This window comes from Mirounga leonina, unplaced genomic scaffold (assembly GCF_011800145.1).
Source record: "Mirounga leonina isolate KUSES-001 unplaced genomic scaffold, KU_Mleo_1.0 Mir_151, whole genome shotgun sequence".
Taxonomy (NCBI): Eukaryota; Metazoa; Chordata; class Mammalia; order Carnivora; family Phocidae; genus Mirounga; species Mirounga leonina.
This window is the reverse complement of record NW_023270377.1, coordinates 69,817,140-69,831,763: the sequence shown is the minus strand read 5'-3', so window position 1 is coordinate 69,831,763 and position 14,624 is coordinate 69,817,140. Positions and strand designations below refer to the sequence as shown.

At 44.1% G+C, this 14,624-nt stretch overlaps 1 protein-coding gene across 2 annotated transcripts in view; it reads right to left on the bottom strand.

The window, feature by feature from the left end:
- Window positions 1–14,415, bottom strand: part of PLA2R1 (phospholipase A2 receptor 1) — a 114,466-nt gene extending 100,051 nt beyond the window's left edge. Inside the window, exon 1 of one of the 2 annotated variants that reach the window (XM_035007936.1) lies at window positions 13,997–14,415. In XM_035007936.1, the coding sequence (XP_034863827.1) occupies window positions 13,997–14,394 (398 nt within the window). In that variant the 5' untranslated portion in view covers window positions 14,395–14,415. The remainder of the gene's footprint in view (window positions 1–13,996) is intronic. The other variant, XM_035007937.1, reaches the window with a different exon arrangement.
- Between the last annotated feature and the right edge of the window lie 209 nt (window positions 14,416–14,624).

The window sequence follows — 14,624 nt, the reverse complement described above, 5'->3', positions numbered from 1 at the left end:
GTCTGCAGAGGCAACATAAATCTGATCGAACACCTGGAGAGTGCTAACTTGAGCATCCCCAAAGACTTCTCTTCTATCATTACCAGAAAAATTCATTTTTACTCTACTTTTACAGCACACAGTGTGTGTAGACTTTTTAAAAAATCCTGAAGTCACCTTTTATGGAGGAAAAATACTCTTCAAAAGCCAGATAACAAAATTCTTGTCTTGTTTGTTCAAATATGTGAGCAATCATGAATTCAGAGTCCTCATCTGTTCATCTTCCACCCTAGTATCTACCTGTGAAGTCTATACTGCAGCTCTCTGATAAGAAAGAGAAAAACACATGATGTTGACAAGCAGTGTATGGATGAGTGAATGGATGGTCTGTAAGTCAACACTGAAATTATATATCACTAAAATTTTGGGTGAATAAATAATGTTTTTAGTATATTTTTTTATTATTTGACAGAGAGAGACAGCGAGAGAGGGAACACAAGCAGGGGGAGTAGGAGAGGGAGAAGCAGGCTTCCCCGCGGAGCAGGGGGCCCAATGCGGGGCTCGATCCCAGGACCCTGGGATCATGACCCGAGCCGAAGGCAGCCGCTTAACCGACTGAGCCACCCAGGGGCCCCTAAATAATGTTTTTAAATATTCAAATTATTAAGTGTTATGAGAAAAGGAGTGGTGGGATCAGAACTTCTGGAGTTACACCAGTGATCATAAAAATACCCTTCTGAAGCAGAATATATTTGACAAACTTAATCCCATGCTGCTCACCTTTGGAGTGTTATGTTTTCATGCCCAGCTGCCTTTAGAATGTAGCTTTTGGAAAAGTTCCTCAGAATGTATCATAAACAAGTAGCTCTGGCTTAACAATAACAATAAATATGCCATCTCCAAAAGAATACTAGGCCATATGAAGCTAAAAAATGACCCAATCCCATTTTCCCATTAAACTATAATAGAATCTGGTCCTGGCACCATGAATCTCTATAAATTCACTGAAGAGAAAACAACTGCTTTCAAATAGACTATAAGGAGACCCAATACAGGTATCAATATTCTGATTATTGTTATATGCATATATGGGTTGTCTGTAACAAAAACATAATGTGGAAAAAGGCCACCAATCCTTAGTGTCTATAGTCAGGTTTTGAAAGGATGAAAATCAAATGTGGGAGGAATCAAGATTGATTATATATGTCAAGGACGTCAGTTCTGCTTGAACACTGATTAAGTGATTAATGAAGGACTGCCAGAATTACTAAATCTCTTTGCAGTAAAATGTTATTATACTTCCCTTCATAATTATAAGTTTAAGAGGAAAGAAAGGATTGATTTACTAGAAGTAACTTATAAGCTAACTTTTATCCTTTTCGCGGGGGTGGGGGTAGGGGATAAAATCCACAGAAGACAGTGGTTCTACTTTCTACTTCTGGGTTCTTCTGAGGAGGAGATCATTTTAGACCCACCCTTTGGCCCCACAGGATAACATGTACTTTTTTTTTTTTTTAAGATTTTATTTATTTATTTGACACGGAGAGACACAGCGAGAGAGGGAACACAAGCAGGGGGAGTGGGAGAAGGAGAAGCAGGATTCCCGCTGAGCAGGGAGCTCGACGTGGGGCTCGATCCCAGGACCCTGGGATCATGACCTGAGCCAAAGGCAGACACCTAACGACTAAGCCACCCAGGTGCCCCTAACATGTATTTTTCTAAGAAATGGGAGGAGAATTCTTCCTTGATCAAATGTGGAACTTAGGTTTAAGGTAATTCTTTTATGACTGCATGTAGAATATTACTACATCCCGCAAGTATTCATTGAGTGCTAACCATGTGGTAGGCACCAGAGAGACCAGAGACAGAGAGAGGAATTATTTGCCTAAATATCTGTCCCATAAAAGTATATCTATTTCTTCTGAAATCATGAGAATTCTAGTTAAAGAAAAGAAAGGAGTTCCATCAATTTCAAAGAAAACATTATAACTACATTTAAAATAACCCTTAAAGCAAGTGATGAAAAACAAAAGAAAATAGCCCAGAATTTAAGACACTTGACTGGATCCTCAACTAGTGTCATATGTGAGGTGGACATGGGTCCTCAGTGTCCTCGGATCATTCTGATTGGGGAGAGTGTGTGTGGTTGCATGCACTTGCCCACTTTCCAGGGAGGAGACAGAGAACAGACTGGAAGGAATTAGGCCATTTGGAGGAGACTAACTTTACCCATAAACCTGAACCATGAACTTTAGAGCTGGTGGGACTATAAAGGTTATTTCACTGAATCATTCTTTTACATTTTTTTTCCAAATCCATTTTGTCTCTGAAGTTTAATATCCATGTGCTCAGTGAGGACAATACAGGTCTAGTTCTAGCTTTATTTACATACATTAATTGATAACATATAAAGAAAATAAACTGCTGCAGATTGTTGCCAAAAATTTGAAGTAGGAGACTTAAAATTTCAAACAAACATTTTTTCAGTCCCTAGTATGGTATGTGTTAGGAACCCTGCAGAAAGAAGGATATGTATGTCATAGTGTTTGCCCTTAAGGAATTGATGTTAACCCTGGGAGTATATCATGAAATGTACAGAAAGAATTATAACTTAACGCTGAAGTATATTTTGATGTCAGAGGTATAAATAAACATATTGAGGTAAAAGCCAGGGCTAGGAGGGGTAATTTGGCTTTTCAGAGAAATCTCTCTCTCTTTCTCTCTGTCTCACACACACACACACACACACACACACACATTTTCATTCAACAGTCATTTATTAGTGACCTAACTTTTGTCACACACAGAGGCACATTGGTGAACAAGCCAAGCAAGATGCCTGTTTTCATTGCAGAAAGAGAGAAAGAGAGAGTTCAGAATAGTGGAGGAGGTCTATAGGTGCACAGCTGGGGATGTGGGCAAGGAGGCATTCTGGGCAGAGCAAATATCACCAAATCTCAGAAGTGACAAAAATAATCAGCTCCAGGGCGCCTGGGTGGCTCAGTTGGTTAAGCAACTGCCTTCGGCTCAGGTCATGATCCTGGAGTCCCTGGATCGAGTCCCGCGTCGGGCTCCCTGCTCGGCAGGGAGTCTGCTTCTCCCTCTGACCCTCCTCCCTCTCATGCTCTCTCTCATTCTTTCTGTCTCAAATAAATAAATAAAATCTTTAAAAAAAAATAATAATCAGCTCCAGGGTGATGAGAGTCCACCTATATAAAAGACTTTGGTGGTTATACAATATAAAATTAGAAAGAGGTGGTTTGAGGTCATTTTACGACGAAGTTGAATTTTATTCAAAAATTTGTCTATTATTCTTCAGATGAGAGAGAGAGAGAGCTTTGGGAATAAGAGAAGGCATGACTGAGGCTCTGGTGTAGATGAATTGGCATGGTGAATCATTCAACAAAAGCATTTACTGAGCACTTACTGTGTGCCCAGCATTGTTTTAGGTGCTAAGAATATAGGTGTGAGACAAACGTCCAAGTTCCTGGCCTGGAGGAGTTCTCATCCTTAGGTGGGATGAGACAGTCCACCAAGGACCTGGAGCATAGTCTGGGATTATTGCTATGATCCAGTAAGGGGACAGAAGGCCTCAATTCAGCTGGGTGTGGTGAGAAAGGAAAGGAGGGAATGGTGAGACTCCAGTCACTAGAAAGAGAATTTAAAGGGGGAAGAAATGACAAGATTTAGTCATCAATGGAACATGAGGTTTCTGGAAAAGGTAATTGCAATGATTTGTTTTCTGGTTTCAGCTGTTCAGTTGGCTGGCAAATGCCTGCCAATTCCTATGACACCATGAGGTTGGAGTCTAAAGCCTGGGGGTACTATTACAGTCTGATCGGTCCGTTTGAACGGGGCTGACTGTAGGTTCCTGTAGGACATTTCCCTTGACGCCCCCACTACTTCACTTTCGGCACCCCTTCTGATTACCTCCACCTGCCTTGGGGTGCCTCCGTCCGCTTTAGACAGCTCTTCTCTTAGAAATGGGTGGAGGTTTGAAGTGGTAAGTGAGTAAGATAAGGTTTGAAGCATTAAGACTTCATTGAGGTTTCTGTACTTTTCACAGAAAAACACTTGAAACAAGCAATAAAACAATTCCTAAAGAAATGCTCTTTTTATGGTGGATTTTAGGCAAGCAAAGGGCTTTCTGGTATTTAATAAATTTCATTATGGTGGTGGCCACCTAATCCAACTACACATAAAAAGTCAGCCTCTGTGCTCCTCCATATTAAGGGAAGAGGAAGGAAAAGTTCACATACACGGTTCACATCAAGTGCAATGCTTAAGAAAGCTATTAGGAAGCCACAGCTTGCCAAATACAATCCAGTTTCAATCTCCCACCCCATTTCCCTGGATTTAAAGCTCTTCTCCTCAGGGCGCCTGGGTGGCTCAGTCATTAAGCGTCTGCCTTCGGCTCAGGTCATGATCCCAGAGTCCTGGGAAGGAGCCCCGCATGGGGCTCCCTGCTCGGCTAGGAGACTGCTTCTCCCTCTCCCACTCCCCCTGCTTGTGTTCCCTCTCTCACTGTGTCTCTCCCTGTCAAATAAATAAATAAAATCTTTAAAAAAAAATAAAGATCTTCTCCTCTATCCACCCACATAGCCGGTGCTCAGGCACTCTCGGCCCTCTAGCATCTCCTGAATCTGTCCAGTTCCTTTATGTTCTGACAGTACAGTAGTCCCTCCCCCACCCTTAGCTTCCATTTTGCTTTCGGCAGTTTCAGTTTACCCAAGGTCAACCATGGTCAGACAGCAGATGATCCCTCTTCTGATGTGTCACCAGAAGGTCGCAGATAGCCTAATACTATGTTATAATACCTACGGCATTCACCTCACTTCATCTCATCACATAGATATTTTATTATCTCGCATCGGCACAAGAAGGGTGAATACAGTACAACGAGATATTTTGAGCGAGACCACATTCACATAATTTTTATTACAGTATATTATAATTGTTTTATTTCATTATTAGTTACTGTGGTTAATATCTTACTGTGTCTAATTTATAAATTAAACTTTATCATAAGTATGTATGTATAGGAAAAAACGTAGTATATATAGGGTTTGGTACCATCTGCGGTTTCAGGCATCCACTGGGGGTCTCAGAATGTATCCCCCGCAAAAAGAGGGAGACTACTGTATTTCAGTTTGGGCGTGGAAAGGGTCCAGAAGATAGTGGGGAGGGCATTTCTCTCCTGTAACCAATCTGAAGGTGAGCAGTGTCTCTCTTGAGATGTATTGACCTTTTCCAGCAACACAAATTTGGGTTTGTCCTGTGCAGTGAACAGTGGATTCAGATCTGATTGTGTTCCTTACTTAGATTACTCTGTAGCAGGAAAGGATGTTGTAAGCCACTGAATCAAGTTCTGTTCATGGCTGAATGATGCAGAAAATCTGGATTCTTAATATGACTTTCCAAACCAATAAGCAAGGAATTTCTGATGCTTGCAGAACTTGAAAGAACAGTCCCACAGAACAAAGTGAAAAGTGTGCCTGTCCCTTCTGGCCCTCTCTGCATGCATATTTGCATTTTATCCCAAATCTTCTGAGATTTGGTGTTTGTCTCTTAATCTGACAGCACCTAACAAAGCCTGTGGCTACCTCTCAATTGCCTTCTATTAATCAACTAAAATATAAAGTACATTTTAAAATATGTCCTTATCCTGTCGCAGAACTTCCATTTCTTTATCTGCCCTAGCACTGTCCTTGATTTTGAGCTTTCTTTATTTTCCTGCAGCTTCTGAACCCGGATAATCATCATCTCCACAGGCCTATGGGATCCCTCTTGCTAAATCTTTTTACGTGTTCTCTCCCTTTTTTTTCTAATCTTCCCAAATCACCACTCCCAGTTCCACGGGGCACACAATACTCTTTCTCACATGCGGGAAACATGAAACCCAGCTAATCAGCTCCTGGCTCCAGTTTTGTGGGGATTCAAATTGCCTGTTACCAAACCCTGTGTGAAGTGGGTTAACCCTTGTAGACTGTCCTTACCACACCGTGCTTACTCAGATTCCCTCCCATCCCTTCCTCAGTTAGCAGTAGCTGACCCTTGCAGAAAATCTCATCTCTTCTGAGGTTCTTCGCTGTATCTCTCTGTATCTTACCAGTGAATTGATAAGTTGAGTTGAAAACCTTTCTCTTCCTTTTAGCTTTTAGTCTATCCCTCCATCATTTTGTCTTTAACTCAAAAGTACCTAATAGACATGGCTGGTATAAAAATCATTATTCACAGCAGCTCTGTTATCTTTTTATAGACTTGAAAACATACCATATCAGTCACCAGGAAGCCTGGCTACAAAGAGCAAGTTACGGCAAGACACAGTAAGACAGAACACAGTTAAACTTCCCTCTACAAATGCCTGCTTGTTGAAGCCCTGGGGATGTGATTCAAAGACTAGGTCACCAAAACAAATAGAAACAGAAAACAACTCCACCAACAGCCAAAACAACTCTGGAAATGATGTGACATTATTGAACGCAAAACTGTTTACACGAGCTCATCCATCTTAGGTGCTTTAAGAATATACCCATTTAAGAAAAATATATATTTACTTAACTGGGAGATAGAAATTAACGCAAACACAAAAACAACTATTAATGGTAGATATATTGTTAGTTCCTGTACTAGTTTGCTAGGGCTGCAATAACAAAGTACCACAAACGGAGTGACTTCATAGAAATTCACTGTCCCACAGATTTGGAGGCTAGAAGTAAAAAATCAAGGTGTCAGCAGGATTGGCCCCATCTGAGCCTGTGAGAGAAGTATCTGGTCCAGGCTCCCTCCTTGGCTTGTAGATGAGCGTCTTCTCCCCGTGCCTCTTCATATCATCTACTCTCTATGCATATTTCTGTGTTCCAATTTCCCCTTCTTATAAGGACACCAGTCATATTAAATTAGGGCCCACCCTAAGCACCTCATTTTAACTTGATTATCTCCATAAAGGCCCTATCTCCAAATAAGGTCTCATTCTGAGGTAGTGGGGGTTAGGAATTCAACATACAAAATTTGAGGGGGATACAATTCAAACCATAGTAGTCCCCATGCTTCTGATTCAGGCTGGCTCCCTCCTTTGCAGGGCCCAGAGTAAGATAAAAATGTGGGTTCCTGCCTGGGGCAGGGAAGTCAAGTCAATCTCCACTTCCCGTGAGCCCACAAGGGTTTGCAGCCTCTGTGCCAGCCAGTGTTGGACTCACACTCAGTGCCTGGATTGGGGATAGGTGACAGGCTCCCCACTCAGTCCTCACCAAACACACCTGGTGCTGTCAGCCCAGCGGGGGTAGCCGCTGCCTTGCTCCTCCCTGAGATGCCACTGCTCTTCCACTAGCAGACCCCGGGCCCCCTGTCCTCCAACCTGAACACAACCTGTTAGCACAGTGGATAGAGGGTAGGAGTGGGGAGGCAGCCGCTTAGAACCCATCCAGGGGATCTGGCGGGGTGGGGGTGGGGGTGTGACGCAAGTGGGACTGAGCTTGAACTAGCTTCTAGCTTCTGGCTCATGCTCTGTTGTCCCATGAGACTTCATGCCCAAAGCACAAATTCAGAGATTAAAATTATTAAGAATTGCAAGACCCAAAATCACAGAACATTAAACTCCAAGTGCAATGCCCTGCTGAGCATGGCACTCTGTGTCTTCATGGGCCACATGCCCATGAAGCCACCCTGTTCTTACTTCAACAAATCTAACACTATGGAAGAAAGACTAGCAAACTACAGAGCACTTCTTTTACGGCAGAACTGCTTGAAGCTGAACAGTAACTGCCTTGGTTTCTCCATCTGCACAATGGGTATAATAAAAGCATTGGCTTCACAGGATCGTGATAAGCATTACCTCAGTCACTGTGATCACTCTATAGATGTTAATAAAACAAAAGCAAATCTTAACATCGAGCATGGATAGTGCCAAATAAGACAACAATGTTTTTAGTTAGAGAACTACTTTGAATTTCCTCTTATATTTTCATAATTGAAAAGGAAAGTTCTCAAGAGAAGAATGCCAAAAGCCGGAAATAGTAAAACTTTTTTTACTAGCGTATTTCTTTTTCATGCTAACACCTTTTTTTGCATTTATTTTATTACCTGGGAAGCTGAATATATTTTTAGGTTAGCCATTTACTTTTTTTAAATTAAGTTTTCATTTAAATTCCAGTTAGTTAACGTTCAGTGTGATATTAGTTTCAGGTGTACAATTTAGTGATTCAACACTTCCATACATCACCCAGTGCCCATCATAACCAGTGAACTCCTTAATCCCCATCACCTATTTCACGCATTCTCCCACTCACCTCCCCTCTGGTAACCATCAGTTTGTTCCCTATAGTTAAGAGTCTGTTTCTTTGTTTGTCTCCCTCTTTTTTTTTTTTCTTTACTCATTTGTTTTTTTCCTTAAATTCCACATATAAGTGAAATCATATGATATTTTTCTTTCCCTGACTGACTTATTTCACTTAGCATAGTAGCATATTTCTTTGGAACTGTAGTAATCTGGAAAGTATCATAAATTAAAAAGTCATGTGGCCACACATGAAAGCAGAAACCTCTTGTTTGTTTTGTTTAGCTCTGTATCACAGAATCCAATTTACAGAAATTTTAATAATATTCCTCCATTTTTCTTGAGTGGTTTTATTAAATATTTTTCCCTGAATGACTTAGTACAGTGTTTAAAAGGCATTTGTTTGTTTCTTTTATGAACAGTATTTCCTTTCACTCTGAATAATTAAAGAAATATAATTTACATTCCTAGCTTTGTATTGGAACATCTCCTAAAAGGCTTTCAAGGATAATTTCTACAAGAAAGTGGAGGCAAGGGTCTATAAATGTCTCAACTATATTACTTTGATAGTAATATAGTTCATATGAAGGTTGATAGATCATATGAGGGTTCATCACACAGGGATGAGTTTAGAAGAGGCAAAACAAAGGAATCATTTCTTCAGAAAACTGGATATAAATAAGAAAATTGTTAGGTCAAGGACGGGGAGATGAGGGGACAACTGAGATCTCTGTGTGACTCTACTGTTCTGGTCATTGGCTTGGAACCTGCATTGTGTGGAATCAGTTACTGTAACAACCAACAATAAAAAGAGGTTAGAAGCTTAATGAGAAAAACTAAAGCACCAGGAAAATTGGAAGTCTATGCTGACTCTCAAAGGCTCGTGAGGAAAACAGCCAGTCAGAGAAGTTGGGATGAGAAAAGTATGAAGTGGAAGAGATTCTGAGAGATGATGATGAAGACGGGAGGAACAGAGTCAGGTGGTGGGAGTGATTGATGACCGGGTAGGACAGCTAAACCAGTATCTGCTCAGGCTTGTACTTAAATTCCACATCTCTAGATTAGGAGAATGGCTCGTTGACCAGGGGTGTAGGAATTGCCCAAATCAGTAGCTTTTCTGCTTTATGAAAATATTCACCCTTAACATGTAGACGTACTGGTTTGGAAAAGGAAGAATTGCAGAGCACAAGAGGCTGGCTTCCTGTTCCTCCTGCCACAGAATCAAATCACATGCTCCCATCAAACAACAGGATACAGAGTGAATTATTTTGTGAGGTCATAAGGCTATGGGGGGGGGTCTTTTGCATTAGTGCTTGAGTGCCTGGTTCGAATTCCCATTTTTCTAGTTCCTATAGGTGCAAACTCTTTAACCTTCTTCATCGGTAAAGAAGGGTATGTATTAACAGTACCTACCTCATTGTGGTAAAGACTCAGTGTGTTAATGTGTGTCAAATAGCACACAGTAATCATTCTCCATTTGTTAGTTACTACGAGGAGCAGTCAAGGGAACCACTGTTACCTTTGTATCAGAAATGGAAGCTATGGGGAAATCTCAGGGTCACCTCGTCTCCCCATTCCTGCCTCCAGGTGGTGGCTCTCATTACCCTCCTTCAGAAACCTCTTCCCCATGGCACATGGTCTTCGCTTCCTCAACACTGGGGTACACCATCCTGAACCTCTTCCTTACATTTGCAATGACTTTGATGCCAGCAGGCTCCCTGTTCTCCTCTCCACCTCAATGCCTTTAACTTCTGCACAGATGCCCTAATACTCCAACCCAGTGTTTTCTCCACCACAGGTCATGGTTCATGAATGGGTCATGATATCAGTGTAGTGTGTCATAACCCGTGTTACAAGACGAAGTGGAATGGAACAGAGTAGATGAGTAGCAGCACATCGTATTAGGTAATGGTATTTTTTATTTATTTTATTTTATTTATTTATTTATTTATTTTTAAAAGATTTTATTTATTTAACAGAGAGAGACACAGAGAGAGAGGGAACACAAGCAGGGGGAGTGGGAGAGAGAGAAGCAGGCTTCCCACAGAGCAGGGAGCCCGATGTGGGGCTCGATCCCAGGACCCTGGGATCATGACCTGAGCCAAAGGCAGACACTTAACAACTGAGCCACCCAGGCGCCCCAGGTAATAGTATTTTTTAAATGAAACTTTTGTTTCACACACATATGTCTGTATTGCTGTGGATGATGGGTTCCTCAACTTCCACTGTCCCAAGGACCTTCTTTCACCTGTTCCCCACTTCAGTGACCATGCCTACAACCACACCTTGGACTTGGTCACTATCAAGAAAGGATCCACCTCCAAAACTTGTTATTTCCATTTTATAACCACTGTCCCTCCTCTTCTGCCATTTCTTCTATGTCTTTCACTGAGTTTATTATTTTTAATTTTCTTCTTTTTTAACCCATATTTCTTGAATCCAACCTTTCTCCTTCTCAGTATTCCTGCTGTGACTGACTTAGCCCAGATCATCAATGTCTTTCTTCATGAGAGTCGATTTAACCTCTCACATGGTCTTTTTGCTGACCTCCATAATTACCCTCTTCAAGTCCCAAACTGACCATGGCATTCCTAAACTTAAAAGTGTGTTCTGGTTCCCTTTTGTCTGAACTCATGAAACTGTTCTCAGCAGTACCCAGTTCACGTCACCGGAATTTATTTTCCTTAAGCAGAGTGCCTCTAACCAAACTCTTCATTTCCTCATCTCTTGCATGCATCCGAATATTGATCTGTCATAACTTCTTGTCCTGCCACAACCCTATTCTGGGGATCTACTCAATCACAGCCCCTGATGGAGCAGATCCATGTGTGCACCTCACACCACTATCGCAGCCTACCAGCCATGGAAGGCCTCTAATTCAAGGGCAGAGTGCAGGGACGAGCCAACATGCTATGACAAGTGTGGCCAGATTCCTCTCCTAGGAAATTAGGCAGCTCTTCCAAAGAAGCTGTGGGAGCTACACATGAAAGGTACTGCAAGTAGAAGCAAGAAGAAACCAGTCCATAAAAAGAGAACCAAACAGAGACCAGCAAGCAGCCCCTGACAGAAAGAAACAGAGAAAGTAGTTGCTTTATTTCAGAGGCCAGTTCTCAGTTTGCAGGAGGCCTGGCTGCACAGGAGAGCCTGTCCTTGGGTCCCCCTTGAGATCCTAGTGCCCTTATATCTAGCCTCATGTTTGCCTGAGTGACCTTCCGTGGGCCCTCTTTCTTCCATCCAAAAGAGCTTAGACTAGAACTTTCAGCCTATTGCCCAACATGTGATTCTGTGCCTCTGTGCTTTCCCCCAGAATGTTCTATCTCCTTTCTACTTATCTTCTAGGAAAATAAATGCCCTTTTGTAATCCACAGCCCCTCAGGCCAGACCTTCTGAGTATGCCTTTAGAACTTTGCTCATTCCTTGTGATCTTAACATCTACTGCACTGTTTTGTAATTTTTTGTGTTTCTGTGTCTGTCTCTGGACTCTCAGCCTCTTGAGGACATATTCTACTCATATTTTTATCTTCCCAATCTGGGAGTAAGTAGCAGATTCCATTGGTTATCCATACAGCCTATCCTGGAGGTCATTTACCTGACAGAGTTCTCATATTTTCTGACTGACTCTCTGTGTCTCCTTGCCTGACAGTGCTCCATGCAGGCCAGAGACCAGGAGATTAGTGCCCCAGGAGGGACCCTCCATCAGGGAGGAACGGGAGTTGGTGGATGAATACCTCTGTTTCCTGCGCTTCAGTGGGTCCACTGCGTTCTTCACAGTCACTGAGAAGGGCTCCTGTGAAATTGAGCCCCTTCCCTGTCTCATTTCCTCACTCTTCCATTGTGTCTTCTAGAATCACCTCCTAAATAAACTACTTGCATCGAAATATTTTCATACCTAAATAATCTCTGTGCCAACTATGTCAAATTTTCAGATTTGCAAACTGTCACTTGGAATGTACAGGAGGTAGCAGATGGTTTTAACTTCGGAGTGTCCTTGGCCACTAAGAAGAAGGCATTGATTAGAAACTATCTCAGGCCAGGATTTAGGGCTTCTACATATAGTAGGGATTAGCTCCTTAGTGCTAACCAGGGCTCAGAGGCTTACTGGTGCATTTTCTCTGTGTGGCTTGGGTGCAGCTTCTGTCCTATGCGCTGCTGTCCTGTTCTAAATACTAGCACTCAGGCACATTTTAAAATGTAAAGGAAAAAGCACTGTATGGTAAACTCTTAGTGGAGATGGTTCCTACGAGGGGGTCAGATGTACATCCACAGGACCATTTCTTTCTTTCTTTCTTTCTTTCTTTCTTTCTTTCTTTCTTTCTTTCTTTCTTTCTTTCTTTCTTTTTTTCTTTCTTTCTTCCTTCCTTCCTTCCTTCCTTAAAGATTTTATTTATTTATTTATTTGTTAGAGAGAGAGAGCACAAGCAGGGGGAAAGGCAGAGGGAGAAGGAGAAGCAGACTCCCCGCTGAGCAGGGAGCCCGATGTGGGGCTCGATCCCAGGACCCTGGGATCATGACCTGAGCCGAAGGCAGATGCTTAACTGACTGAGATACCCAGGTGCCCCCACAGGACCATTTCTATGGAATTTACCAAGAAGGTTAAGAGGTCTCTGATCTTTGGCCATTTTAGAATAAGAATTACTCAACCTGTCCCTGATAAAGCCTTGTGGGAGTGCTAGAGAATACAGTCCAGAAAAGATTACCTCAAAAATGTAGGCATAGTTGAGAAGGAAAACAAAACAAAACAAAACAATGAACGCAGGGATGGATCACACCTTGTTTTACCTCTTCTTTCCAAACTTATCCCCAAAGGCGGAAAGGAAGGGACAGAGGCTGCCCAGAGACTCCTGCTGGTTTATCTACCTCCCTGCCTCCCTCCTCCTTTCACACAGGGACTGCTTCCAGTTTCAGACACTGGCCTCTCTGCCTTAGAGGCAGCATGCAGTTAGTTACTCTCCACTGTGGGCCCCTGCAGGACAACCTCCCCTCATGACTCTTCACACAGCTTTTATGAGTCTTCTCTGTACTGGGTGCTAAATAAATGTTTGGTGACTTGATCCATGTGTGCACATGGGCTGTGGGGGTGACTTTGAAGGAACTCTGGCTCACAAGCCTGCCAGATGCCTTACCAACGATCTCTGCATATCACACACCCCATTTCTCTGATGAGAGACACTGAGAGGCAAAGAGGGTTATTTGCTCCAGCTTGCATAGTTCATGGCCTACAGAGGCTCCACGCCTCTGTCTGCAAGATATTAACAGAAAAGATTAAGTATTCTTTCCCGAAGGAGCAGAGGGCTGGAAGCCTGGCTAGGGGCCACTGGGCAAGCGGCGGCACACATCCAGGTTTGCTTTGGGAGGGGACGAAGTGGGACATCTTTTTGCCGTCATTTTTCTGAGTGATGATCCTCCCAAATAAACAACTCTCGGGGGGCTACTTTTCGAGACGTCTTCTATCCTTCTGTGCCCGGCCTGTCCCGGGTCAGAGCGTAGTCAAGTTTTGCCTTCCAGCCCAGGCCGGGGGCCGCCCGCGGATGGCTGGAGGATGCGGGGCGGGACGAGTGGGGTGCGAGGCCCGTCCGGGTGCAGGACGGGCCCATCCGCCGGCCTTCTCCGGACTGCCGAGACGCGGCCACCATACAAATATGCTCACCCCTCCCCGCCCCCAGCTTCGCCTCTTCCTCCTCTGCCGTAACCACCCCCGCCCGCAATGTGCCGATCTGGTCTCTTCGGCCCGGGGACACTCACCCTGCCACTCGAGGACCGACTCGGGGGTAAGCGCGGTCACCGCGCCCTCGGCGAGGCTCCGTGGCGCCCCCAGCAGAAGCAGCAGGGGCGGCAGCGACCGCAGCAACAGCATCGCTAACCACTGGGCTCGCCGGGCGCCCGGAGTGACGGTCGCGGGGGCCCAGCGCCAAAGCCCGAGCGCGGGGCCGCGGCGCTGGAGGCGGGAGCGCAGCCCCCTCGGTGCTCCACGCCTGCCCGGGCCTTGCCACCCCAGCCTCCCGGAGGCCCACGCCGTCGTCCCTGTCGCCACAGTGTGCCGACACCCGGGCCTCTGGGCTGGAGACGGGACGTTGCGGAGGTTTTTTCCCCGCCCTACTCACTCGGGCTTGGAGAAGGAGGAGGAAGAGGCGGTGGACCATCTGCCCATCCCAGAAATTCCTGCCTTTGGGGTGGGGAGAGAGGAGTGGTGAGGCTGCCCCGTGCAAGCTCCGCCTGCTTCCAGCCCCCTCTCTCCTTCCTGGGGAGGCCGATAGGAGTTGGGGGTGAGCAAGTTGAGAATCTCTGGGACAGGAAATCTGACATCTGGGTTTGCAAACCACCCGCATTCTGGTAAACACTGCAGGTTTGGCAGCAAGCAGCTTAGAGTAAA